The sequence below is a fragment of the Oncorhynchus nerka genome, linkage group LG9b (genome assembly GCF_034236695.1).
Source record: "Oncorhynchus nerka isolate Pitt River linkage group LG9b, Oner_Uvic_2.0, whole genome shotgun sequence".
Taxonomy (NCBI): domain Eukaryota; kingdom Metazoa; phylum Chordata; class Actinopteri; order Salmoniformes; family Salmonidae; genus Oncorhynchus; species Oncorhynchus nerka.
In genome coordinates, this window is record NC_088424.1 from 23,069,136 (window position 1) to 23,095,817 (window position 26,682).

At 39.3% G+C, this 26,682-nt stretch overlaps 3 protein-coding genes across 3 annotated transcripts; all 3 read left to right on the forward strand.

Annotated features, from left to right (window-relative positions):
* Positions 1 to 823: 823 nt before the first annotated feature.
* Positions 824 to 3,760, forward strand: pi15b (peptidase inhibitor 15b). Its single transcript, XM_029641890.1, has 6 exons — positions 824 to 927; positions 1,168 to 1,456; positions 1,940 to 2,058; positions 2,229 to 2,361; positions 2,572 to 2,687; positions 3,003 to 3,760. Exons 2-6 carry the CDS (start codon positions 1,190 to 1,192, stop codon positions 3,136 to 3,138), a joined length of 771 nt encoding a protein of 256 aa, XP_029497750.1. The 5' UTR covers positions 824 to 927; positions 1,168 to 1,189; the 3' UTR covers positions 3,139 to 3,760.
* Positions 3,761 to 5,191: 1,431 nt separating this feature from the next.
* On the forward strand, positions 5,192 to 16,128 carry LOC115114456 (cysteine-rich secretory protein LCCL domain-containing 1-like). The gene is made up of 15 exons (XM_029642701.2): positions 5,192 to 5,451; positions 5,876 to 6,188; positions 8,147 to 8,265; positions 8,526 to 8,658; positions 8,758 to 8,873; positions 9,030 to 9,130; positions 9,227 to 9,397; positions 9,544 to 9,604; positions 10,770 to 10,836; positions 11,438 to 11,568; positions 12,833 to 12,876; positions 12,967 to 13,039; positions 13,130 to 13,199; positions 13,430 to 13,563; positions 14,011 to 16,128. Exons 2-15 carry the CDS (start codon positions 5,931 to 5,933, stop codon positions 14,060 to 14,062), a joined length of 1,530 nt encoding a protein of 509 aa, XP_029498561.1. The 5' UTR covers positions 5,192 to 5,451; positions 5,876 to 5,930; the 3' UTR covers positions 14,063 to 16,128.
* Positions 16,129 to 22,917: 6,789 nt separating this feature from the next.
* Positions 22,918 to 26,192, forward strand: LOC115114457 (suppressor of cytokine signaling 6-like). The gene is made up of 2 exons (XM_029642702.2): positions 22,918 to 23,316; positions 23,624 to 26,192. The coding sequence occupies exon 2, from the start codon at positions 23,703 to 23,705 to the stop codon at positions 25,242 to 25,244; it is 1,542 nt and encodes a 513-aa protein (XP_029498562.1). The 5' UTR covers positions 22,918 to 23,316; positions 23,624 to 23,702; the 3' UTR covers positions 25,245 to 26,192.
* Positions 26,193 to 26,682: the final 490 nt, after the last annotated feature.

The window sequence follows — 26,682 nt, forward strand, 5'->3', positions numbered from 1 at the left end:
TCCCTTGATGTATATGAATTGTCATTCTTGATGTTGCAATATTAAAACTTGAGTTAACTGAATCAATGGAACTCAAAGACGGCTCTGAGTTTACAGCCAAGTTTTTATATCACTGCACTATTTGGAAGAAAACAAGTATGTCATTCTTCCAATAAAACTTTCAAAAGCACTAAGCAAAATAAGCAAAATAACAGAAACGATGGGGTAAATCACTGAAGCACTTTGCTTCAGTTCATTTCCAAATGGCAAAGAAATGTATGACCCTCGAGGTTTTTTCAACTTGGCACTTATTTTATTCTAGGGGGAGGGGGGAGAGTGCCCAGGCAGTAGATTTGGCCACTGAACAAGTGTAATCCTTCCATTACAATGAACATGACAAGAAACCCTAGGCACAGGAGACCTCAGACCAGGAAAATGACTTGCAATACTGTAGTTGGAAAACCTAAATCAGTGTTTGTTCTCTTCCTGGCAAAGGTTTTGTTGCTCAAGGGCATGAGTCTGATCCAATTTCAAATAAGAGCAGAAAGTGAACTGCACCATGGACTGATAACTAATACAATATCATCGGGAACAACAAGCATGGCATTGTGATGCTGACAACCAACTGAGTGAAGTCATGAAGAAGACACCTTACTATTACAGTAATATAAAGGATATAATCCTAACTTGACCTCAATGTAATGCAATTTGATTTTCAATAAATAAGCATGCAATAAACAATGTTACAAGTGGCATACAAATTATATAATGTTGACAGTAACACCACAGACACTGTTAACCATATGCTCCTTGAGCAATGACAGATTATAAAAACCGTGGCCAGGGCAGAGGCATGTCGCAGTAGAGTGAGAGGGACTGAACAGAGTACGCAGAGAAGGGAATTGTACAATTTTGAACAGGCTGCATCTGAGACTTTCTGAATTGCGGGTGAGACATTGGCTATTCAACAATGTATTTTGGATCAAACGTTCGTGTTATATTTTTAATCTAACCAGGGAAGTGATAGTTTGAATAGTATAGTTATTTGCCAAAACATTTTTTTTAAGAATTGATGTGCTCTTTCTACCTTTGCGTTTTTATTCAAGAGCATGACATAATTATCCAGAGTAATGTAGGCTACCTGTTTTATTTCAAACGAGACTGCTATTTCTTTGTTTTTCTTTACAGTACGTGACTAAACTGGAGAAGAATGAAAGGCATGTGCTATTTTACCAATGTGGTCCTGTTCTGCATAGCCAGTGGAGCAAGTGGATGGCTCATCCATAACTCGACAGATTCCACTTCAATAGCCAATTTCACCGACATGAACTCAACGTTAAACGCGCAGGTGTCTGCGCTCATCCCCAAGTCTAGACGGAAACGCTGGATTTCACAAAGCGACATGCTTGCCATCCTTGACTATCACAATAAAGTCCGAGCAAACGTCTTTCCACCTGCTGCAAATATGGAGTATATGGTGAGAGCAAGTTTTTAATTGAGATTCAATTGAAAATGTTTTACATGCTAAACTAGTAGTCTACCTTTGATTTGAGATTTGTTGGCGTAATGTTGTCTTTGTGATTTGATCCGAGAACTTACTGTATAACTTTTTTGGGCAATTAAAATGTAGGTATGCATCATGAGTCATGTGCCTACTATGGCTTGGTATATGGCTCACCCTGCTGGAAACATAAGTTTACTACATAAAATCAGTGTGCTCATGGTCACAGAATTTTATTTTCTTGTTTGGGGGGGTTCTGGCATCTATTCGATATCATTGCAAGAAGCTTTACTCTTTCTATTGGGTATCAACATATAACTGATGAGCAGTTTTGTGCATTTTGTATTCATGCAAGGTAATTCAGGTAGATATTTATGAGAGCAGCTCACAATGCATGGTTTTTGTGCACTTTTAGGTTCAATCCCAATGAATGCATTATCATGTCTGCAACACATACAGGTGTGGGATGAAGGCCTTGCCAGATCTGCTGAAGCCTGGGCAGCCACGTGTCTCTGGGAACATGGACCACCATTCCTACTGAGATACCTGGGACAGAACCTGTCGGTCAGAACAGGGGGGTATGTAAAGCCTGGCATGTGTCAATCATATATCAACTGACCACGTGTTGATACAATATTTTATTTGTTTTTATTGATTGAGGGGGATCCGAGCAATGCCATCTTTGAGTCCAACCTCATGCAATGTTGACTATGGCACAAAATGAATGTACTTGATGTGTTTCTTCCAGATATCGCTCCATTCTGCAGCTGGTCAAACCTTGGTATGACGAAGTCAATGATTACATGTTTCCATACCCTCGTGACTGCAACCCCAGGTGTCCAATGAGGTGCTCTGCACCGATGTGTACACATTACACTCAGGTACAGTAGCCATCTAGGCACCAGATTTGGGAATGTTTGGGGTAGTCTTCTCCTGACGAAGACCCTGATGAAGGTCTATTGACCTAAACATTGCTTCTCCGAGATGAATTCAATCATTTGTGCAGTATTCAGGATAACCAGGGTGCTGGAGTTTCTTCTTTTTCAGGAAAGTATTTTTATCCTCAAAATACTTATCTGACTGATATTCAGATGGTGTGGGCTACAACGAACAGAGTTGGCTGTGCAGTTCAAACGTGCTATAACATGGCTGTCTGGGGAGCCATGTGGAGACAAGCAACATACCTGGTCTGTAATTATTCCCCAAAGTGAGTCCTGCTTAATACCTTAACAAGCTCCACTTATCACAGCTGAATGATTGATATCCTCTCTTACATTTCAGAAACTCATTGTCAGACCGAATGAGAACAGATGTATAGGTGTCCGCGTAAACTGATGTCATTATGAAAGCATCAAGGCTATTTTATGCAAAATAAAAAAGTATTGCTGCTATTATGCTTTAGATTTGTGAAATGGGAAATGACTACTACATTGATTCAAATTGGAAAATTATATGTTTAATGCCCAAGGGAGCATCTTTCAACTTCAACAAGAATGACACATTATTACTCTTTATTTTCCAGGGGTAACTGGGTAGGAGAACCTCCCTACAGAGTTGGCATCCCATGTTCAGCATGCCCACCAAGCTACGGAGGCTCATGTAGTAACAACCTATGTTTCCCTGCAATAACGTCCAACTACATGTACTGGTTCAAGTAAACCATTTAGACATCTGTTTTAATAACTGTCAGATATCATAATTTCACATTGCTTCAAATGTCAGATGTATTTCCCCCAAGTACTTAATATGTACAATGTACCTTTTTATACAATTACACATTTTGAATTATAAGCTACATTTGATTTGGTTTTGAGGTGTAAATGAGTATCATACATTGTTATGTTGTAGCATACAACTTATTGTTGTCTTACCATCATATTGATGGTCAAATGTATTGATCAGCAATCATGTTGTTTTTGTTGGTGACTTTTGATTGACTATTTGGTACAGAGGTCAAACCTACAAATACCTCCACTACGGCAGTGGTCAATAAGCTTCCTCATAATTATAAAGACAAGAGTATATTGGATCGATCGACTCCAGCTCACTGTACCATATGTCAGTAGCATTTTCAACATTGATAAATATTGTTTTTATTAAAAATGTACTGTATTTTTGTAAGTACTTCTGAAGTGTTTTCCAGAACATGAATTACATGTTGTTGTTTTTATTTGCATGAAGCTTCATATTTTTACACCATTGAATGTCACTTATATGTGTGTTCATGTAATTGCTATGGCCCGTTACCATTGTTATAGAATAAAGACTGCTAAACTCTTATGTCTTGCTTGAGAAAGTGTGTTTGGAATGTCCAACTGCATCAGAAGAGGTTTTAGCAGCTGTAGTGAGGAAAGGAGAACACCAGAGGGCAAGCCTGACAAAGTAAACCTTTTTTTTCTCAAATCAAATTGTATGTGTCACATTGGCTACACAGTTTACAGCAGGTATAAAAGGTCCAGCGAAAAAAACTCTGCCTGCAGTGGAATATTCCCTTGTGAATATTCAACAATGTCCCTGTGACTGAAGACAGAAGACTGATAATTATGGAAATGTTGCACATAAGTCACACAAAGACAAGTCATGAAATGAATAATAGGAAAAACAACACAGGAAAAGGTTATTTAGACAGAATGTCAACTATCTGCTGAAACGTTCTGTACACTGCTAAATCAAATCAAAAGAATGTCCCTGGTCAACATCATTACAGAGAATTTGTTTAGGCCCGGCCCATAAGCCAATTATCTCTCGGATCTGTTCAGTTCCCCACTGACTTGGAGTCTTGCAGTGCTAGAACCCAATTGACCCCTAGCATGGAATGTCTGCATCTCTACTGTAAAGCACTGAAGAGGACTATCAATGGGATTAAAATTCCCTTAGTAGGCAACTTTGAATTGGCAGTGGTATTTATTCACCCAAAATGTATTTGCTTGTACAAGTTATCCCATCAATGCAGTCACATGGAAGCAACCATGGCACTGTACAGCAACCTATTACAGGTCTTAGCTGGGCACTGACTTCATTTCCACCTGAGTGGACTTTTCTTGGTCATGTGGGTTGATTCCTCTAGACATCTTACTAGGAAGGCAGGATTGAAGTCAGCATGACCTAAGGTGCTGAGAGTCTGATGCCCAGGAAGGCACTCATAAAACAGGGAGCACAGCATGCCCTCTACCCATAGGATACCAGCTATCTCCATGATACCCACCTGAGGAACAGAGTCTGTTTCTCAAACTTGGCTTGATGCTCACTGAAGTGGAAAAAGCCTAATCAGTTTTGATGGGTTTGGCCATCCTTAAGCTGCAGAGCTCAGTTGGGTTGTGTTGCTTAACAGGGAGTTTAGGAGGACAGCAAGTTCAGAGTGAAGTTTTTCTTTGTGTCATGGATGCAGGCACAAAGCTAGAGAGGCTTGTAATAACATAGACAGTGATGTTTGGGGTGTACATTACAGTAATAGTTCATTCATCCATTCAACTCAAATCCCATTACAGTAAATATGATAATTGAACATCTCAAAATCTTACCAACAAGCATAAACAGAAATACTATTCTAAAGAAATACTCAATTTACATGTGAGTGGGCTCTTATTACCCAAAGTTTACCTTGGTGTAACTTGAGTGGGATGGCTGGGATCAGAACCAGAGTCTTCCAATAGTTCAATCTGGGAACACAGGAGGAGGCCAAGGGCGGGGTCTGCGGCGTTACGCATCGCTAAATCTAAATTTGGCATATAAACGCAGGGAGCGCTCATACTTGAATGATTATACAGGTACGCTCGAGAATCCTTGGTGGATGTACGATATCCGAACTTACTTACTTATTACGTATATTTAGGCTCCTATAGATGTCCTAAATCTTAGGATGTATAAAGAGTAGCTTTCATGTTCACCATTCTGCTTCAATACAACTTTTGGAGATGGACATTGTTTCCCGGGGATAGTTGACCAGATTGAACAAAACGTTTTGGTAAAAGGTACATTAAAATATATATATATATATTCGACACTGGGATAACGAAAAATACTGTTTTGAATTATAACTTTGTATTACAACAGGATCGGAGGTGATTGCCTTGCCTTGCCTAGGCTGTGAGAGAATTTCGCACGCAATACGCATGCTCATGAAATATTGCATGTGCTTGGCAAAAACGTACTTTTTGTGTGAACAATGCAATTGACCTACTGTCAAGAGCTTAAAATACACCAAAGCCATGTACAGTATTATCGTTCTAATTCTAATGTATGATATCCTTGTGCCAGAGATGTGATAATTCATCAGTTCTCACATTCAAGGGAATGCATAAATCAATAACCATTAATATTAAATTGAATAAAGATCTCTGAATGCTTGACCAACCATCATATTCTATTTCATTTTTAATTTTGTTTAACCGACAGAATACAGATTTTGTATTGGAGTGAATCACAGAGGCTGGAGAGGCTGATCATCATCATGAAGGGTGTACCTCAGGACTGGCTGAGAGGGTTCGGGTTGCTATTCTTTGCCCAAACAGTACTTTCTATGGTGATCCCTAACTCTACTCACCTGGAGGCTATACTGGAGAAGTATATGAACAAAGATGATGAGTGGTGGGTGTCCAAACAGAGAGGGAAGAGAGCCATCACTGACGGTGATATGCACCTCATCCTCGATTTGCACAACAAGCTCAGAGGTCAAGTTTATCCTCAAGCTTCAAATATGGAGTATATGGTAAGAAAGCTAAAACAGGACCATCTGTGTCTGCTATATTTATGTTATGTTTAGGTTTTCCTAAGCTGGACTGTAGGCAATTGGAATATGACACTTGCTCATACTGAAGAAGGAGATTGTACAGTACTACAGATTGAAGCAAGTGTTAGTTATGTATTATGCACTCATACTTCATCTAAGCTAACGTGTGATACTTGTTCATAAACTCAAGACATCTAGGCTTGAGAATCTGGAACATTCTCAAACCCATTCAACCAGAATGGTTTTAGCAGATCACATTTGGAAAGTCAGGGCCAATGCCGAGGTTTCACACCAAGCTCTGAGAGCCAGTGGTGTAAAGTAACTAAGTCAAAATACTTTGACGTACTACTTAAAGTAGTTTTTTTTTTAAATATCTGTACTTTACTTGAGAATTTATATTTTTTTACTCCACTACATTCCTAAAGAAAATATGTAGATCTTTACTCCCATACATTTTCCCTGACACCCAAAAGTACTTTCGAATGCTCAGGCAGGACAGCAGTATGGTCCAATTCACAACACACCTACCAATAATGCGTTGTCATCCCAATCGCCTCTGATTGGGCAGATTAACTTAACAAATACTGCATTTGTACATTTTTGTCTAAGTGTTGGAGTGTTGCCCCTGGCTGTCCGTAAATGTAAAAATATGATAAAATTGTGCCGTTTGGTTTGCTTAATTAATATAAGGAATTTGACATCTAGCATTTACTTTTTACTTTTAAGTATGACAATTGAGTGAATTTTCCACAACTATACTTATGTAAAAACAAATATTTTTACTCAAGTAGTATTTTACTGGGTGACTTTCACTTTTACCTGAGCCATTTTCTATCAAGGTATCTTTACTTTTACTCAAGTATGAAAATTGAGTACTTTTTCAAAACCTAAAAACAAGCCTGACCAACAGCCAAGCAATAAAGCCAGTATGTTACTGCCCCTGTCAAACCTCGAACTCTGGCCCCTGCCTTGGCTACCGACCAGCTCTCTCTTCCACTGTTATTGTGCACTCTGCCTCAACCATTTAAACTCACATTTTCAAATATTAGTCTTTATTTAATTGCCTTTGGCAACAGAGCTGGGTCTGTGTTGACTCAAACTTTTAACAGTTGGGCATCATCCTTTGAAGTATGGTTGATCAAATATAGGTTTCTGCAAAGGATTCCTGGAAGCAATGTAAAGTACTGTTCCCAGATGGAGGGGTTAACTGTAAATGTTGAGAAGAACACAAAGGATTTGCCATTTAGAGGACATCATTTTGATGTCTTAATGTAAATATCCAACACTATTTGGACAATTTGGACGATTTCCATGTATAAACAGAGATTAGTATCCAGGCTTACAGTATGTCCATTTCCTTCAAGCCCACTGCACTAACCCTAAGCAGTGCATAATGCATATATCACTAATGTAATGTACTACACATGGAAGACATTAGGACTGTACAGGGAAGCCGACTGGCACCTTTTTCAATGAACCTTGATGGGTGTTAGTGCAGTTAAACAGCAGAACAGCAGCACACTACACCTATTCTTCTAATGGACAATTTTACTACAGCTTGGCAGAAACATTAGAATTCCTCACATCATATCTACTTAGCTCTTTGTCAGAAACAAGTGGCGCACAAATAGTTTATAGTGTCAATTGACCCAATACAAGATCTGTATCATGTGCAGATTGGTGCACTTTAGTGCAGAGTTGTTGCAAAGAGGCCAGTAGTACTAAAAATGCCATCAGGTCCCCCAATACTTTCTGGGAAGAATGTTAAGATTTGCATTTCCAATGTTTGTTTATCAAGAATGCTGTATTTCTAAAGTCTAAGTAACACTAATACAAGCATTTTTAAGTTTTAGTCTCAGTAGCTCTAGCACCAATCTGATGAGCCTGCAGATATGCGTTTAGCTTATCAGAGTAACTCTGACTTTCACATTTGAAAGGTTTGGGATATGGAGCTGGAGAGGAGTGCTGAACACTGGGCACACACCTGCCTGTGGGAGCATGGACCACAACACATGCTAACCCAGATTGGACAGAACCTGGGTGCCCACTGGGGAAGGTCTGTATAATAACAGAAGAGATGACCAGTTTGATTATATGCATTATGTCATTATAGAGTAGTACTGTATATCCATTTCCTAACATGATTACTCCTAGATACTTTGTTTTAGGTGGCTTCAACAGGATGAATGACAGTTGTGTGGTCATATAAACTCATGAGGCAACAAATGTGTGATTAAACAGTGGAGTACAGAGTACTGACATATTGCCATGGGTTGTGTCCAGTTAGCTCAATTGTTTTGTTTCCACTTTCCTCAGAGACCGACCACCAACATTTCACGTCCAAGCCTGGTATGATGAAGTGAGAGACTACAGTTATCCCTATCCACAGGAATGTAACCCACACTGCCCTTTCAGATGCTCTGGTCCCGTCTGCACTCACTATACACAGGTAAGAGTTTCCTATGACAATATCATAAGACTTTATTTAAGGACAGAGAAGTCTGAGAGGACCATTATCTGAAGGGAGCTACTTTGTCTGTCTTTGCAGATGGTTTGGGCAACAAGCAGCCATATTGGATGCGCTATCAATGTGTGCTACAATATGAATGTGTGGGGCATGATTTGGACTAAAGCTGTGTACTTGGTTTGCAACTACTCACCGCCGTAAGTTTTCCAGTTTAAAAAAATATATTCTTATGTTTGTCCCCCCCACAAAAATGTTTTATTAAGTTCAAATTGCTGTATATTATGTAGTGTATTGGAACTGGGAGGGATTGACTCAAAAGGTTCAGTGTGTTTTATGATGTAATTTGTGTGCAGGGGAAACTGGTGGGGGCATGCCCCATACAAACATGGCACCCCGTGCTCTGCCTGTCCGCCCAGCTACGGTGGAGGCTGTAGGGACAATCTCTGCTACAAAGGTAGGCTGCTTTTTTGGTGCAAAACAAATTGGTTGCTTTTCACATTTTTGTTTTGCAGGGCATATAACATGTGATGTGGCTCTTGTTCTTCTTCAGAGAACGGAGTACAGAGACGTCCTGCCCCTGAACTAGAAGAGACAAATTACATCGAGCCGGAGACGCAGCCAGAACCGAGGGCCCAAGAGCCTCGGGCGAGACCACTGCCCCCAACACCATCATCCAATGACAACGTGGAGAGGAATGAGGTGGTCAGCACAGTGCAAATGTGTAAGAATTTATCTCTCATTTGATTGCACTGTATTTCATATACAATGTCATTGTACAGTAGGACATGTCTGTCACCAGACAGATAAGTTTATATTTGGAATGACTGCCAGAAGATCTAAGTGAGATTGGTTTTCTTGTTTTTAAAGGTCAACAGATGGACTGTGAGACCAAGCTGCGTGATCGTTGTAAAGGAACCACTTGTAATAGGTAGGTAGGCCTAAGTTGTAAAGGAACCACTAGTAATACTGTAGGTAGGCCTACGTTGTAAAGGAACCACTTGTAATAGGTAGGTAGGCCTAAGTTGTAAAGGAAACACTAGTAATACTGTAGGTAGGCCTACGTTGTAAAGGAAACACTAGTAATACTGTAGGTAGGTTTACATTGTAAAGGAAACACTAGTAATACTGTAGGTAGGCCTAAATTGAAAAGGAAACACTAGTAATACTGTAGGTAGGCCTTAGTTGTAAAGGAAACACTAGTAATACTGTAGGTAGGCCTACGTTGTAAAGGAAACACTAGTAATACTGTAGGTAGGCCTACGTTGTAAAGGAAACACTAGTAATACTGTAGGTAGGCCTAGTTGTAATAAACTGTAATACTGGGCCTTAGTTGTAGGCCTAATACTGTAGGTAGGCGTTGTAATACTGTAGGAAACACTAGTAAACACTAATAATACTGTAGGTAGGCCTTAGTTGTAAAGGAAACACTAGTAATACTGTAGGTAGGCCTTAGTTGTAAAGGAAACACTAGTAATACTGTAGGTAGGCCTAATAATACTGTTGTAAAGGAAACACTAGTAATACTGTAGTAGGTAGGCCTAGTAATACTGTTAGGTAAAAGGAAACACTAGTAATACTGTAGGTAGGCCTACAGTTGTAAAGGAAACACTAGTCATACTGTAGGTAGGCCTACGTTGTAAAGGAAACACTAGTAATACTGTAGGTAGGCCTAAGTTGTAAAGGAAACACTAGTAATACTGTAGGTAGGCTTACGTTGTAAAGGAAACACTAGTAATACTGTAGATAGGCCTACGTTGTAAAGGAAACACTAATAATACTGTAGGTAGGCCTGTTTGTTTTACTTATTCCATTATGTTTGGGGCGGCAGGGAGCCTAGTGGTTAGAGTGTTGGACTCGTAACTGGAAGGTTGTTGCAAGTTCAAACCCCCGAGCTGACAAGGTACAAATCTGTCGTTCTGCCCCTGAACAGGCAGTTAACCCACTATTCCTAGGCTGTCAATGAAAATAAGAAACACTAGTAATACTGTAGGTAGGCCTAAGTTGTTCCTAAAGTCGATGCTGTCACTTACCAGATCTTACTCATTCCTGTGAATCGGTCAAAGCTGAGTTATAACTATTGTTTCTTCTTGCAGGTATGAGTGTCTTCCTGGATGCTTGTCTAGCCCAGGAAAAGTCATAGGGACTGGGTATTATGATATGGTATGAAAGGAAAACACAATTTTGTATATGTCAATTTGTTTTGTCTATTCTCAGTGCACAAGTTGTAGGATATAAAATAATGATATAAAACAACTTTAGTCATTTTGCTCACATATTCTAATTCTTGAACAGTATTGGATAACACCCCTCAGAGCGGGAGTTGAACAGTTGGGGATGGCCATAGTATACTGTCATAATACATAAAGCAGGGGTCCCCAACTAAATTCAACTGCAGGCCGAGGATGGTCAGGAGGCCGGAACATAATTATAAATCATTTGTACACTGCAAATTGACCACAATAAGAAGAAGCGCAAACCGATATAGTACCTGACAAAAACATAGTGATTACATTGGGATACGATCACATATGTCTCTCTATTTATTTGTGGGAAAACTTGGGAACATATTTCCTCAAATAAAATCACTTGGAGCTGATTTCCTGGTGTTTTTACAGTGTTTTATGTCCAACAATGAAAATTCACACAAAAAAAATGAATATGCTCATTAAACTTGGGGGGCCAAATAAAATGATTTGGCCCACGGGCCGCCAGTTCGGGAACCCTGGTATAAAGAGTAGTGAAACATATTTTAATTTTTCAGCAATCAAGTGTTTGCGGAGCTGGTTTGCACGCTGGAATCATAGACGATGGTGGAGGCTGGCTGGACGTTACAAGACAAGGAAGAAAATCACATTTCACAAAGTCGTACAAAAATGGTGTTCAGTCTGTTGCGTGAGTTAAAATTTTACTCCTTCCATTATATTTGTTTTACTCACTCCATTATATTTGTTTTACTCACTCCATTATATTTGTTTTACTCACTCCATTATATTTGTTTTACTCACTCCGTTATGTTTGTTTTACTCCTTCCATTATGTTTGTTTTACTCATTCCATTATGTTTGTTTTACTCATTCCATTATGTTTGTTTTACTCACTCCATTATGTTTGTTTTACTCATTCCATTATGTTTGTTTTACTCACTCCATTATGTTTGTTTTACTCACTCCATTATATTTGTGTTACTCATTCCATTATGTTTGTTTTAATCATTCCACTATGTTTGTTTTACTCACTCCATTATATTTGTGTTACTCACTCCATTATATTTGTGTTACTCATTCCATTATGTTTGTTTTACTCACTCCATTATGTTTGTTTTACTCATTCCACTATGTGTGTTTTACTCATTCCATTATGTTTGTTTTAATCATTCCATTATGTTTGTTTTAATCATTCCACTATGTTTGTTTTACTCATTCCACTATGTTTGTTTTACTCATTCCACTATGTTTGTTTTACTCATTCCACTATGTGTGTTTTACTCATTCCACTATGTTTGTTTTACTCATTCCATTATGTTTGTTTTACTCACTCCATTATGTTTGTTTTACTCATTCCATTATGTTTGTTTTACTCATTCCACTATATTTGTTTTACTCATTCCACTTTGTGTGTTTTACTCATTCCACTATGTGTGTTTTACTCATTCCACTATGTGTGTTTTACTCATTCCACTATGTTTGTTTTACTCATTCCACTATGTGTGTTTTACTCATTCCACTATGTGTGTTTTACTCATTCCACTATGTTTGTTTTACTTATTCCACTATGTGTGTTTTACTCATTCCACTATGTGTGTTTTACTCATTCCACTATATTTGTTTTACTCATTCCACTATGTGTGTTTTACTCATTCCACTTTGTGTGTTTTACTCATTCCACTCTGTGTGTTTTACTCATTCCACTATGTTTGTTTTACTCACTCTATTATATTTGTTTTACTCATTCCACTATATTTGTTTTACTCATTCCACTATGTGTGTTTTACTCATTCCACTTTGTGTGTTTTACTCATTCCACTATGTGTGTTTTACTCTTTCCACTATGTTTGTTTAACTCATTCCACTATGTGTGTTTTACTCATTCCATTATGTTTGTCATAAAGCCAAACCAACAAGTGACACGTTTTCACACCAAATGATTCAAATTTACAGGATGAACAGGAGTGCAAATGCCTTCAACGTATTTACTGTACCAGGTATGTCTGGTCTACTATCATGTCGTGCACCTTTATGTCTCAGTAATGCATGTATTGTTTGAATGACATTGTGGCATCTTTGCTCCTCAGTAAAAGCAGTCACATGTGAGACCACCGTTGCACGGTTTTGTCCCTACAAAAAACCTGCACGGCACTGTCCAAGGTAAAGAAAGAGGTCACTTTCTAATAAACCGAACTTGACCTTCTACTGTAAAGTTGATACCGTGTTTAATAGATATTTTCCCCCCATCAGGATGTATTGCCCCCGCAATTGTCTGCATGAGACCCGTGCCAGAGTCATTGGAACACAATGGTATTCAGATGTAAGTCCTTGTATATGTCTGTCTGTATGTATGTATGTATGTATGTATGTATGTCTGTCTGTCCGTCCGTCCGTCCGTCTGTCTGTCTGTCCGTCCGTCTGTCTGTCTGTCTGTATGTATGTATGTATGTCTGTATGTATGTATGTATGTCTGACAATGGCCTCCAAATATTTTATTTCTCTCATAGAACCGGCATGTGTTTTACGCTAACCTACCTTGTTCTTTTCTAGAAATCCAGTATATGTCGAGCAGCCATCCATGCTGGTGTCATTCAGAATGACTCAGGAGGCTACCTGGATGTGCAGCCCGTGGACAAGAGGAGACAGTACAGCGGTAGCTATCAGAACGGAATCTCTTCAGAAAGGTAAGGGACATGAATAAGGGAAACGCGTGCCAATTGTGGGGTTTTGACTGTTGCAAATGCTTTTGGATGCGTAATGGCTAGGGACCAGGATTTTTTCTTGGTCGGCTCATGTGGTCAGAAAAACTCTTTGCCTTGTCAGATTTGGGGTGGCAGGTAGCCTAGTGGTTAGAGTGTTGGACTAGTAACTGAAAGGTTGTAAGATCAAATCCCTGAGATCACAAGTTAAAAATCTGTTGTTCTGCCCCTGAACAAGGCAGTTAACCCACTGTTCCTAGGCCCTCATTGAAAATAAGAATTTGTTCTTAACTGACTTGCCTAGTTAAATAAAGCTCAAATAAAAGATACATTATAGGCTAGTATCAGTGTCATATACTGTACCTTGGCTTGACTATGTGAACTGTTCTAAGCTGAATGCAAACTTACACAAGTGTCCATTCTTCCTCCCAGCCTACAGAATCCCTCAGGTGGCAAAGCATTCAGAGTATTTGCAGTCATTTGAATCCACATTGCAAGGACACTGGCAATGAAAATGAGCACTTGTCATTTCACGGCCAGTAATTACACTGCTGGTTTCCTTCTCTTGCTAAGCTGCACCTCAGCTTCTCAAGGCTGTTCAATTCACTTTGATCACAACATATACAGAGATACACTGTTCAAATGTAGATCTTTTAAGACTGTATATTGGATGTATATAACATGTTGTAAATAAGTTGAATGTCTAACAAATTGCAATCTCTCATAGATATTTGTATCAGAACAGAAAAATATGTAATGTGCATGCATGGTAAAGGTTTTAATTCTATGATATTTCAAATCTTGCATTGTTTTTAAAAAATGTGTAAGTATTTTATACATTTTGGTGACTGATGTTGATGTTATATTTCATGATACAAAATTGTATAGCCCTTATTCATAGATTTTCACAGTTCAAGCCTGGCTGGCCAGGAGTGCGTCAGAGAATTTCATAGCACGAACCACATGGTGAGACACCCAAAATATGCATTATTTATTTACATTTGTGAAGAAATCATTGTTATCAATGGTCAATTCTGGAAGGACAGTTGGGATTTTCATAGCATGTCTTTTAGCTGAACATACAGTATAGCAATTATTATATGTTTCATGAAAACCTTATCAGTTCTCCATTGATTGCTACTGTTCATAATACAGTAGCTGTATGGTATGTAGTTTATAAAGCACTACCTCACGTTGTTAGAAAGGCACCATTAATGTACTGGAAACTACTGGTACCCTGTCTGGATGGCAGAGAGAGTACTGTCTTACTGTCCTAGATCTAACATGTGTTTGTCAGGTTCACAGGGCATTACTGTGTGATAAAGGGCTAAATCCTGGTGTATTCAGTAGTAGCTTTTCATATTTCTACAGCCCCCCCCCCCCAAACCCAATTATCTGGTTGAAACATTCATAATATTTTTTATATACATTATACAGCTATTACACATGTTCATCTATACACAGAACTCAGGCACTCATATTCAACATTTCAAAAACAGAATTTGTAGAAAGCCCATATCCTTTCCAGGCAGGAGCAGTAAAGAATGAAAGCTGAGCAAGCCCTTATGTTAAACTACTCGGGCCCACTGGCTGTGCGCTAGGTAGAGCAGACAAAGAGTGACTTTGTGTGTGTTGATCTCGATCTCACTTCCCTGGATGCATTTCCCCCACGCCTGCCACAGATGTGGTCAACCCCAGCTGAAAGGTCTCTGTCAGTCACCCGTACACACACATACCCTCTGTGGGATGCTTTATGTAAGGATTGAGATTCAAGTTCAGTATATTTTACTCAATAGTTTCGTCTGAAAGGAGTTTGCTTCGGATAACGCATTTTAACTAATGCTGTAACTTTTTTAAAGGGGCAAGATCATATCTAAGATAATGTACTGTATTCTCTAATTTTGTCAAAAGCTCTTGTTAGACTACGTATATAGTCAGTAAACATAAGAGATGGTTAAATATTAAAGCTGTAAGTGGGTCAGACTTACTTCAATATGGAATAGAAACAAGGGAATCCAACAGGACAGACATATTGACCTTTATCCATAAAATTTTATCCATTCTTTAGAAATAGATATTACATACTAGCTTCCATTGCTAATGCAAAGCTATGGTTAATACATTGTATACACTGTACTGTAGTGGTGACCCATTATAACACACAACCCCCACTATCACCACCATTCTGCTGAGTGACCGGGGGGCTGGACTGAGAGGAACTTTTCCAGGAAGAGGACCAGGGCTGATAGAGAGCTGCTGATGGCCTCATTGAGTTCCGCACCACTCTCCAGAGAGAAGAGGCATGCATCAGAACACTGTCAAAATTCACAGGGCAGTGTTGCAGAGGAGTCCACTGGCAAAGACGCCAACTGTTCACTGCTGCAGGAGTGTTATACAACATGAAAAGACCCCACCGTCACAGACCCGCACAAGGATCAATACATCACCATCTCAGAGGTGCTGTTTGGTGAAATTAGATTAGTTTCCTTTCATTTGAACTGTAGCGACTGCTAATAGTATACCTGATACTAAATAAAATAATAATCAATCAAAAAAGTTGGAGAATATTATGTGTTTATCATGTATTTGATGAATGTCTTCCAGTACTTGTTAATGCTTGTCCAATGTCTGTGGTTGCTGTGAGTAGAAATCAGCTCCATCAAATGAATGTTGTTATAGTATAACCCTCCTAAATTTGACACACTGTAGTACAGTGCAGTACAGTACAGTGAACAGTGTTCCCACTGGGCACAGACATCAGTTAAACGTCTAGTTTTGATTTACATTTGGTTGAGTTGTCAACTAACATGAATTCAACGTGAAATCAACAACAACAAAAATTGACCATGCCATTGGATTTAGGTAAAACATTTGGTGGGGAAAAAATGTATGACTTTCAACAAATCCAATCATTTTTGCACGTTGATTAAACATCATCACATTGAGTTTTTTTGTTGAAATGTTGTGGAAACAACATTGATTCAACCAGTTTTTGCCCATTGGGTTCTGTGCAATCATGATACTTTATATCTTTATAGAATTATCTCACTTGATCCAATTTACTCCTGAGCCTCCAATGACATCATTTATGTTACTAGTTAGAGTGTGAGTACTTTTAAAATATTTTTGATTGTGGATGTTGGTTTATTGTACAGTACAACTACTGTATGTAAAATATAGTCAGTAATTATATGAGTTTTGAAGTATGTTTGAAATGTCAAGGCAGCTAACCGCTAGAGAAACATTAGCTGGTGTGTAGAGGTGAGTGGTTTCTAAATATGACTTGTACAATCATTCTCATGCTTTATAGCTTGCTCCTGAGGTTGACTTCTGGGTGGACATATATAATGTACTGTATATGGGGCAACAATCACTAACTCCAGAAAAATGAGAGAGTTAACCATTATTATGGTAACATAGTTGCCAGCTGTGTTTAGTTGGAAGAGAGTCATTATATTTGCATTGCTGGTTTTATAATGATAATGTGTTATTTATAACAGCGATAATTTAAATTCACTCTCACATGCAATAGATAGGATACATGTCACGGAATTCCCCCCCAATTTATTTTTAAGAATTACAGTAGTCTGGAAATGATTTCAAATTCTGTGTCCTGTGAGATGTGTTCAATTCAAATGCAAGAATTGAATTGGAATCAAAGAGCAATTTCCCACTCAATTCAATTCTGACCCCAACACTGCACTTCAGAACATGTAGCCTATAGAGTTTACAACCCATAGGGTACATATTCTGAAGTAGGAAATGCAACAACAAACTATTCTCAATTTCCATTTAATACGCACGTTTTTATTCACAACATGAGCATTTCAGAGTTAGAATAAGGTTCTCCTGCATCTCTACATAGTGGATCAAACATGTGCACCCTCCTGCTCTGACCTCATCACCCTTCCTCCTCCACACACACCCACCCAGTTGTGATGATGGCAAGCCTCTCTCTTTCTCTCCCTATTTGTTGGTATCCCACACACAGACTTCCACTGACAGTGTGGCAACCGTGCAATATTCCCCACAGTCTCGTACTGCAATAGTAGAACCAGTCAACTCTTTATGGACTCTTTTCATGCCCCTACTGTTTGTCCCTAAAGAACCCTATGAAACTTTTTCCGTAAATCCCAGAATAGTCCCAGAATAGTTGTCTAACGTCTTGGCACACTTTATTGGTGCCCTCCTGTCGCTGCCTTGAGCAGAGTACACATAAATGATGAGACTATTTTCATCTTAATATTTATGAAATTCATTAAATGTGTTTTTGTAACATCTGTTATTAGGCTACCCCCCATGCAGCACACTGCAGGATAAGTGTTCACCAGTGGCAGTCGTGACGTTTAAGATGAGGGAGAACTTTTTTATTTTTATGAGCATGCCCTTATTTCTATTACAGCATTTTGAATGACTCTCATTCATATTGCATTCACCCAGTTCAATGTAACAGTGATAGGTTTAGGCTACTACATGATACTCTAATTGTCCCTATTACCCATCATGAGGTTGCTACAACCCAGCCTATGAATGAAAGGTGCACAGGTTGAGATATAAATTAGAGTAATCAAGGTGACAGACAGTGACACATTCAATACCACCTTGCATACTCCTACCTGCATCTGGCTGTTCTAGTTGGTAATCATTAGTCTAACAGTTGCAAATGAGAGTTTCTATTGGACAAATTCTGGTATGTTCATCTCCGTTTGCTTTTGTCTAAGAAACATTTGTCAACAGAATCTGTGGAATGAATACACTCCTGACCACACTCAAACACAGTTCACTTTCACATCATCACATACAAACAGCATGATAATTTTGCTTGTTATATCAATTCCTTCTTGCATATATGCGCTCTCCTCCTCTCACCTTTCCCTTCACTTGTGAACAACACATCAGCTGTCTGTGACCAGGCAAAAAAACTTTTCGAAGGCAAACTATATCATAACCGCTAACTGCTACACAAAGCCTACATCGTTTTCACCATATTAGCTAATGTCTTAGACAACATAGCTACCAAAACTAACATGTTAGAAAACCTGCTACAATCATACAGTACAGTCTACAGTCAGCAAGCAGTTTAGCGGTTACACCGGCAGCCTCAGTGGCATTACATCTATAAAACCAAAAGCTTACATTGACTTGGAAGAGTTCCAGTGTTGGATAGCCATAGCCAGCGAGCTAACATAGCAACCCTCTCTGTTTGAGCCTGGTGTTTGAGTAGGCTAAGTTAGTTAGCGGCATATGCTAGATAAGTGAAAGTGAAATACAATGAAATATAGCTAGCTCTCTCTCTTTCTCTTGCTTCTTCTAAATTTTTAAAGAAATGTATTTGTTCAAAACTGTTCAACTATTGTCTTTCTCTCTCTTTAAGTCAACAACTCATCACATGTTATGCACTGCAGTGCTAGCTAGCTATAGTACATGCTTTCAGTACTAGATTCATTCTCTGATTCTTTGATTGGGTGAACATGTTTATTCATGCTGCAAGAGCTCTGATAGGTTGGAGGATGTCCTCCGGAAGTTGTCATAATTACCGTGTAAATCTATGGAAGGGGGTGAGAACCATGAGCCTCCTAGGTTTTGTATTGAAGTCAATGTACCCAGAGGAGGACGGAAACTAGCTGTCTTCCGGTAACACCATGGTGCTACCGTACAGAGTGCTATTGAGGCTACTGTAGAACTTCATTGCAAAACAGTGTATTTCAATCAATTATTTGGTGAATATATTTAGTATAGTTTTATCTAAAAAATAATAACTTTTTTAATCTTTCACAATTTAAAAAAAAATGAAATTCACTGAGAAGGATGGTCCTCCCTTTCCTCCTCTGTGGAGCCTCCACTTTCATTATACTAATAATCATGAATTAGTCACTTGTGTACAGTACAGTACAGTATACAGTACGTCTTACAAACATTCAGCTTTGCATCAATTAGCCCCTCTATGGGGCAACTGGTTTACTCTTTACTTCTTTTGACAAACACAATATGCTTTCTGACTGGAGACCTGCATTGTGAATGCAATTGAAAGTAATTGTAGATACTGTGCCCTACAGTATGAAATACACAACCGTTCAAAAGTTTGGGGTCCAGCATCCTGGAGTCGCCTCTTCGCTGTTGACGTGATACTGGTGTTTTGTGGGTACTATTTAATGAAGCTGCCAGTTGAGGACTTGTGAGGCGTCTGTTTCTCAAACTAGACACTATTATACTTGTCCTCTTGCACAGTTGAGCACGGGGCCTCCCACTCCTCTTTCTATTCTGGTTAGAGACAGGGGCACCGGTACCGAGTCAGTGTGTGGGAGCGAAGTGACTTTTACAACATTAACAATGTCGACACTGTATTTCTGATCAATTTGATGTTATGTTAATGGCCAGAAAATGTGCTTTTCTTTCAAAAGCAAGGCCATTTCTAAGTGACCCCAAACTTTTGAACGGTAGTGTATATAAAAGTTAATCTACACAATATATCACCCACTTGCATTTTCACTGCACAGTAGAGACTCAAAATAACCTCTGTAGTGACATAAGAATTCGTCCAAGCCTCCATATTTATTTAGTTTCTTGGGTTTGGAGTGCAGACTGTAAACAACAAGCAAGGCTACAAATAGAATTTACACACTTAAGAATATAGTCACCAAGGGGCTGGGCCTCACTCCCCACGTCATCTCTGACCTTTTTCTGTTTACAGGAGGGTTTTGATTTCTCCTTTTTTTCACCATTCACACATAAACCATTCTAGAATCGTGGAGTATAAGGAGTATAAAATAGTAGCTTTTTGTCTTGATGAAATGGGGGTGCAGGATCAACATGCAGCTGCCAAGCCATAAAAGAATGGTGCCAACAACCAGCACCAATTGCCAGCTCCAGCCCTCACCTGTTTTTTATTACGATTTCCTCCTACATAAGGAACCAGGCTAGAAAATAGATCTGAGTTTATGTACTTTACTTCCGTTACTTAGAGTCACCTAACTGGGCACAGACGTCAGTTCAACATCTAGTTTTTATTTATTTGGTTGAGTTGTCAACTTTAATGTGAAATCAACAAAGAATTTGATCATGTCATTGGATTTCGGTTAAAAGTTTGAAGAAATTCCCTTACGTTGATGACTTTTTTCAAATCCAATCAGTTTTCACATTGATTTTTATTTTTTTTATGACGTAGAAACAACACGGATTCATCCAGTTTTGCCCAGTGGGACTGTACACTTATTATGTCTAGAGGTATGTGCAAACGAACAATGACAATGATGCCCTCTGCAGGATAAAAGTTCTGTCAAAGCACTGAAGATAATGTAATGTATGTATACTCATGTACCATTAGGGGAACATACAGGGCACAGAGAAAGGTCCCTATGGAATATCTCAAGTGTCGTCTCGTTCTGATCAAACCACAATTTATAATAATCATAGCTAATCAAAGAAAGTAAAGAAATAGCTAAATGTAATCAGCTACATTCTGGGGGTTCTACACAGTTACATTTCTTGAATTACTTTAATATTTTATACTTTAGCGGAGATGCCATTGCACCTCTTGTTGGCAGCATCCCACTTTCCCAGGATGCCTTTCCCCACCAGTGGGTGGCACGCCAGGCCTGGGGGGGGCAGAAAAATATTGGAGAGGAAGCAGATACAGAAACGTGAGGGGTCAAAAGAACAAACAAACCGACTAGGACTGGGAGAGGAAGAGATGAGAAGAGATCAAACTCATTCTGCTGACTTGAGTTACTTTTAACACCTACCCTCAAGCTCAAAGTGCACAAAATGATCAAGGTGGAGAAATTGAAATAATGAGAGAGAGAGAGAGAGAGAGTGAGAGTGAGAGTGAGTGAGAGAGAGAGAGAGAGAGAGAGAGAGAGAGAGAGAGAGAGAGAGAGAGAGGGGGAACCTGGCCAATTCTTATTAATTTACAGCTCATTATATCCAACAACTTTTTGTCTATTATTCTTACAAGTTCAAGAAGTTAACCATGTTCCTCAGTGATCAAGATCTTAGTTAAACTGCCCCCAAAGTGAACAGAATGAGGGTTCACATGAACAATCAGTGTTAATTTGTGATCTGTCATTCACCTCACTCAGAGATGCTGGGATATATTTAATTTGGAGAGATTGGAACAGCTTGTGATTTGAGTCATTGGGAGCTCTCTCATACTGAGCTTCATTGCAGTCTAATTAACCTTATTGCCGCGTATGCTGTCTGCTCCCATTATACAGCCGCCATGGTGCATGTCTGTGTTAAAGAATGACTTGTCAGGGCTTTGAGTTTTGACCCAGTGACCACACAAATTACTTATGCTCGTTTCCCATCTGGCTGCACCACCACTTGCCTCGTGACTCAGTATAAAGTCAGATGATATTGAAAAAAAACTCATTCTCCTCAAAAGCATGAAAGCAATGTCTGCCTCAATCTGTTCTGTAATTTTAAGGGTAAAGATCATTTCTAGAGCATAACATAGTTTCTCAACGCATTGGGCATCTTTTACATCCTTTCCAATTAAAACAAACATGTTTTACTTTCGGGACCATACAGTGCACAAAGCAGTGCCTGAAGCCCTTTTTATGGACAGTGCTGTCATTGTCTGAGAAGTTCATTTGGGAGCTCTTGTGGATATGGGAGTGGAATTGCTGTGTTTTCTTTTTTATTTCATGCTGTCCAAAAGCAACAGTTCTGTAGAACATTAATAATCTATGTATCCTCCATTACTAAGCAAACATTCAAACCTAGGCCTATGAGACATGAAGCAGTGGACTTCCACGGCATGGAAGGACATAAAGTAGGAAACTAACATGCAGGATCAATATTACAATTAAATACCATGCCTGTTTAGGTCTTTTGCCCAAATATCCTATATAGGCTAAGTACTGTTACAATAATTTTACAATAAAACCGTTTACTCCAAACGAAAAACATTTTCAATGAAAACGAGAGTTTCAGGTAGGTCCCTCCTCGTTTCGTTCCATTTTCTCTGTTTGCTTCCATTAGGTTCCTAGAGTTACCGGGAAACGGTTTCCTTTACAAAACGTTTTGCAAATCCTACTAATGAATAAACCTCGGGGGCGTATTCATTACGGAAACCGGTTTACCATCAATACGGAAATGGAAGCAAACAGAGTATTGACAAATTCAGGTTTTGCAACAGAATTGACAGAATGAATACACCCTTGGAATCTAATTATAAAACAAAGGTTAGGGTTTTATTTTGGAAAGGTTTTGTGCTGATTTAAATCAAATATGTGAAACCAAATTTATTGTGTAGGCTAAATATGAAAATGAACATGTAAATTGAAGTGATTATCAATGCGTTCAGATCTGGGGAATTCCTTACCTCTTTTCCCACAATGCAATAGTCATGTAAACAAAGGACAACGACAGGAAGGGAGACTGAAAAGTTCTAGCTAGATAGCTAGCGTTAGCTAAGTATAGCTACAAATGTGCAACTTATTAGCTACAGCAGTTCTGCAAGGAATATTCAAAAATATATATATAACGTTATTTAGCTAGCTTCCTAACCAGTTAGACATAGTTTGTACTGCTTTTTCTACATTGAATCGTGTGGGATCTCTAAAGCCAGTTAGCTAGCTAGATGCCTGGCTAGCAGCCTGTCCGAAGCTAGCTAACGTCGTTAGGCAGTAACGTTAGCTGTCAAAACCAAGCCAAGTGCTTTGATTTCCCAGCGAACTCAAAATGCATCGATCTTGACAGTTTACTGGGAAACCCGTTTTTAACAGAGGATGACAGGTAATATCAAAAGTTAATCGAAGTATGAAAGAAGCTAGCCAGCTAGCCCTCTTTGTTTCTTGGGTGGCCACCTTAGCTGGCTAGCTAGCTAGCATCCAAACACTTGTACTAGCAGCAGGATGTAACTGTAGTGTTGGGCTTCTTCATAGATATCGCCAGCAGTTGGAAAAACAGGCTACTGTAGAAAGGTAGCTAGCCATGATCGATAAGACTGCGGTATTCGAAATGTTATGACAACTACTGAGGATATGTATTCTTTGTCTTGTCTTGATGTGGAATAAATTAATGGGATTTTTTTCTTCTTCAGGGATGACTGCTTTTGAAGGACAACCTTTGTGGCCATCCACACATCTATGAGATCCCCACATGTCTGAGGGACTTCCAAAATGAAGAAAATTAGTCTGAAAACAATACGAAAGTCATTCAACCTAAAAGGCAAAGAGGAGGGAGAGGATGTTGTACCACAGCCAAATTCAGATACCAACTTTTCAACAGATTCAATGTTTGGAAAATGTTACAGCAAAGAACTTGTTTGTAACGATTTTGATCACGAGGAGAAGAAAGGCCGTAAGAACGGCTCAAAAAGTGAGAGTCTTATGGGATCACTGAAAAGGAGGCTTTCGGCAAAACAGAAAAGTAAAATAAAAGAAAGTTCCACATCCGTAACCTGTGAAGATGACACATTCTCGTGCTCCTCAGCACCCATTTTCTTTAACGACGTAAAATCACAGCACCATCTAAGATCTAGTAGTCACCATTATAGCCCCACGCCATGGGCCCTCAGGGCAGCGAATTCTGAGGAAACATGCCTTAGAATGGATGGGAAAGTGAAAGCTATGATACACTCATCAGACCCCAGCCCATCTCTTTATGGCATTCAGAAAGTATTCCCTGACCCCCAGATGGATAGGCTTTTTCAGGATTCATCTGAGAGCACTGAGCCTCAGAATTGTGATTTGCATCTAGATATTGATGTTGAAAATGTGCCTGCAATTATTGGACTATCACCTCAGAACTATATTCACTATGCAATGCCTTTAGATGATGACCTTGAAAAAGGCATGGATAATTCCTCTCCAATAGATGGGGTGCCTCAGCCCGAGGGCTTCCCTCCTCATGCAGCGGAAGACCCCATTGACCAGGAGGAGCTGATGTCACCAGACATATTCATGGACCCATCAGTGAATAGACTGCTCTATGAATCTGCAGGTGTCTTTATTCCAGACTCTAGAATAGATTCTCCTCTCTCCCCTTTGCTACCTCAGCTACCTGGCAGTCACATCCGAAGGAGTTTCCAAGTATATGGTGGTTCTTCTCATTCGCATGGTGCAGAGAGAGTGATGCACCATCTCAACTTTGACCCCAATTCAGCCCCTGGCGTTGGCAGGGTTTATGATGCTGTTCAGCACAGCGGACCCATGATTGTAACAAGCCTTACAGTAGAGCTAAAGAAACTGGCCAAGCAGGGTTGGTACTGGGGTCCTATAACGCGTTGGGAAGCTGAGGAAAAACTTGCTAGCCTACCAGATGGGTCATTCTTGGTGCGAGACAGCTCAGATGATCGTTATCTTTTGAGCTTGAGCTTTCGTTCACAGGGTAAGACCCTCCACACCAGGATCGAACACTCCAATGGCAGTTTCAGTTTCTACGAACAGCCAGATGTGGAGGGTCACATATCAATAGTGGAACTCATTGAACATTCCATCAGAGATTCTGAGAGTGGAGCTTTCTGCTATTCACGATCTCGTACACCAGGGACGGCCACGTATCCTGTCAGACTGACAAACCCTATCTCAAGGTTTATGCAGGTGCGTTCCATGCAGTACCTCTGTCGGTTTGTCATCCGTCAGTACACACGGATTGACCTTATCCAGAAATTGCCTTTGCCAAACAAGATGAAAGATTACTTGCAGGAAAAGCACTACTGAAGAAGATCAATGAAACCCAGTTGGACTTTCTTGCACATTTTAGATCAGCAACATAATGAAATAGGCCTAGTTTTTAATCTGTTGGACATGACCCTAACCCAGTGATGTGTCCACCAGCCAATGCCAGTAACTGACATGTCTTGTGAGCCATACAGTTATACTCCCCACCTCAAAGCCAATGATTGAAGCTGAATCTTGATCAGCTTTTTGTTACATTGAATTATTTCTGTAAATTCTGTTTTGATAGACCATTTTGTTATATAAAGCATGTAAAAAGAAAGAATTTCGTACACTCAATATGCTCCCAACAATTTGGGTACAACCAACGTTTCAGCACTCAGTGCTTTCTTCAGGGTGTCAGTCAGCACCTCTGCAAACATTTTTGGGTGTGCGCCAACTCGTGTTTTTTACTAGACTGTTATAAAAAGCACATACATTATCTAATCATTACTACACTCAACTTTTCCTCATTATCCTATGTGGTTTGTTGTCCTACATTAAAACAGTTTTTGTTAGGGGTCTGTAGCTAGTATGATTTTGATACCTGAAAGTCACCTCTGCTGAGTCTTTAGTTAGAAGTTTTTATTTTGCCTCATTGATGGTTACTCATTGCATGTGAATTACATTGCGTATATGGACACCTAATATTTGATCACCACACACCTGAAGCTGATTTGGGAGAACTAATCGGCATTGACTGTGTATAACCATATAGGGATAATGGCTTGTTTTTGTAGCCTTAACTTGACTGTTTGCCTGTCACTAAGTATAAGGAAAATTGCTTCACCTTGTTACTTTCCAGATCATGAGTTGCTACCTATGGTAAAATACTTGGTATCACCTAAACATACTTTTATGAACGGCTGTACACCGTTTTTATTGCACATCTTGAATGCAGTTAAAGGAGGGGTGTTTATTACTGTTAATAAAATACTTATTCACAGATAAGTCTGTATATTGTTAATCATCATACAGAAAGTTTTCGTTTGAAAATGTGACTCTGAATTTAAAATGACGCAATACATATTTAAAATGTCCGGGCTTCTCAGTCTACAGAGATCACGAATCCTTCAGTTAAAGTGGTGTTAACTTAATCCCACCCCGTCTTTGCCAGCTACTCCCTCCTCTTCTCAACATGCCACTGGATCCTGTATCTCTCAGGCGACTGAAAAGTAGCCTCAGCCTTGCCAGCTGCCCCAATCACCAGAGTGGCCTACTATCTTTATCTATGAACAATGCATTTTCATAACCAACTTTTAACTACTAACTTCGCTCTTTTGTTTAACAGTTTTGATTATACAACAAATCATTCTACGGGTGAAATGTTGAGATGAGGCTGAGTATTTTTACATTTTTATGAATGCCCTCTGAGAACAGAAGAGGAAGTGGCAGTCGGCCCTCTTGTGGCTTTAATCCCAGGTGATGGCACTGAAACAGC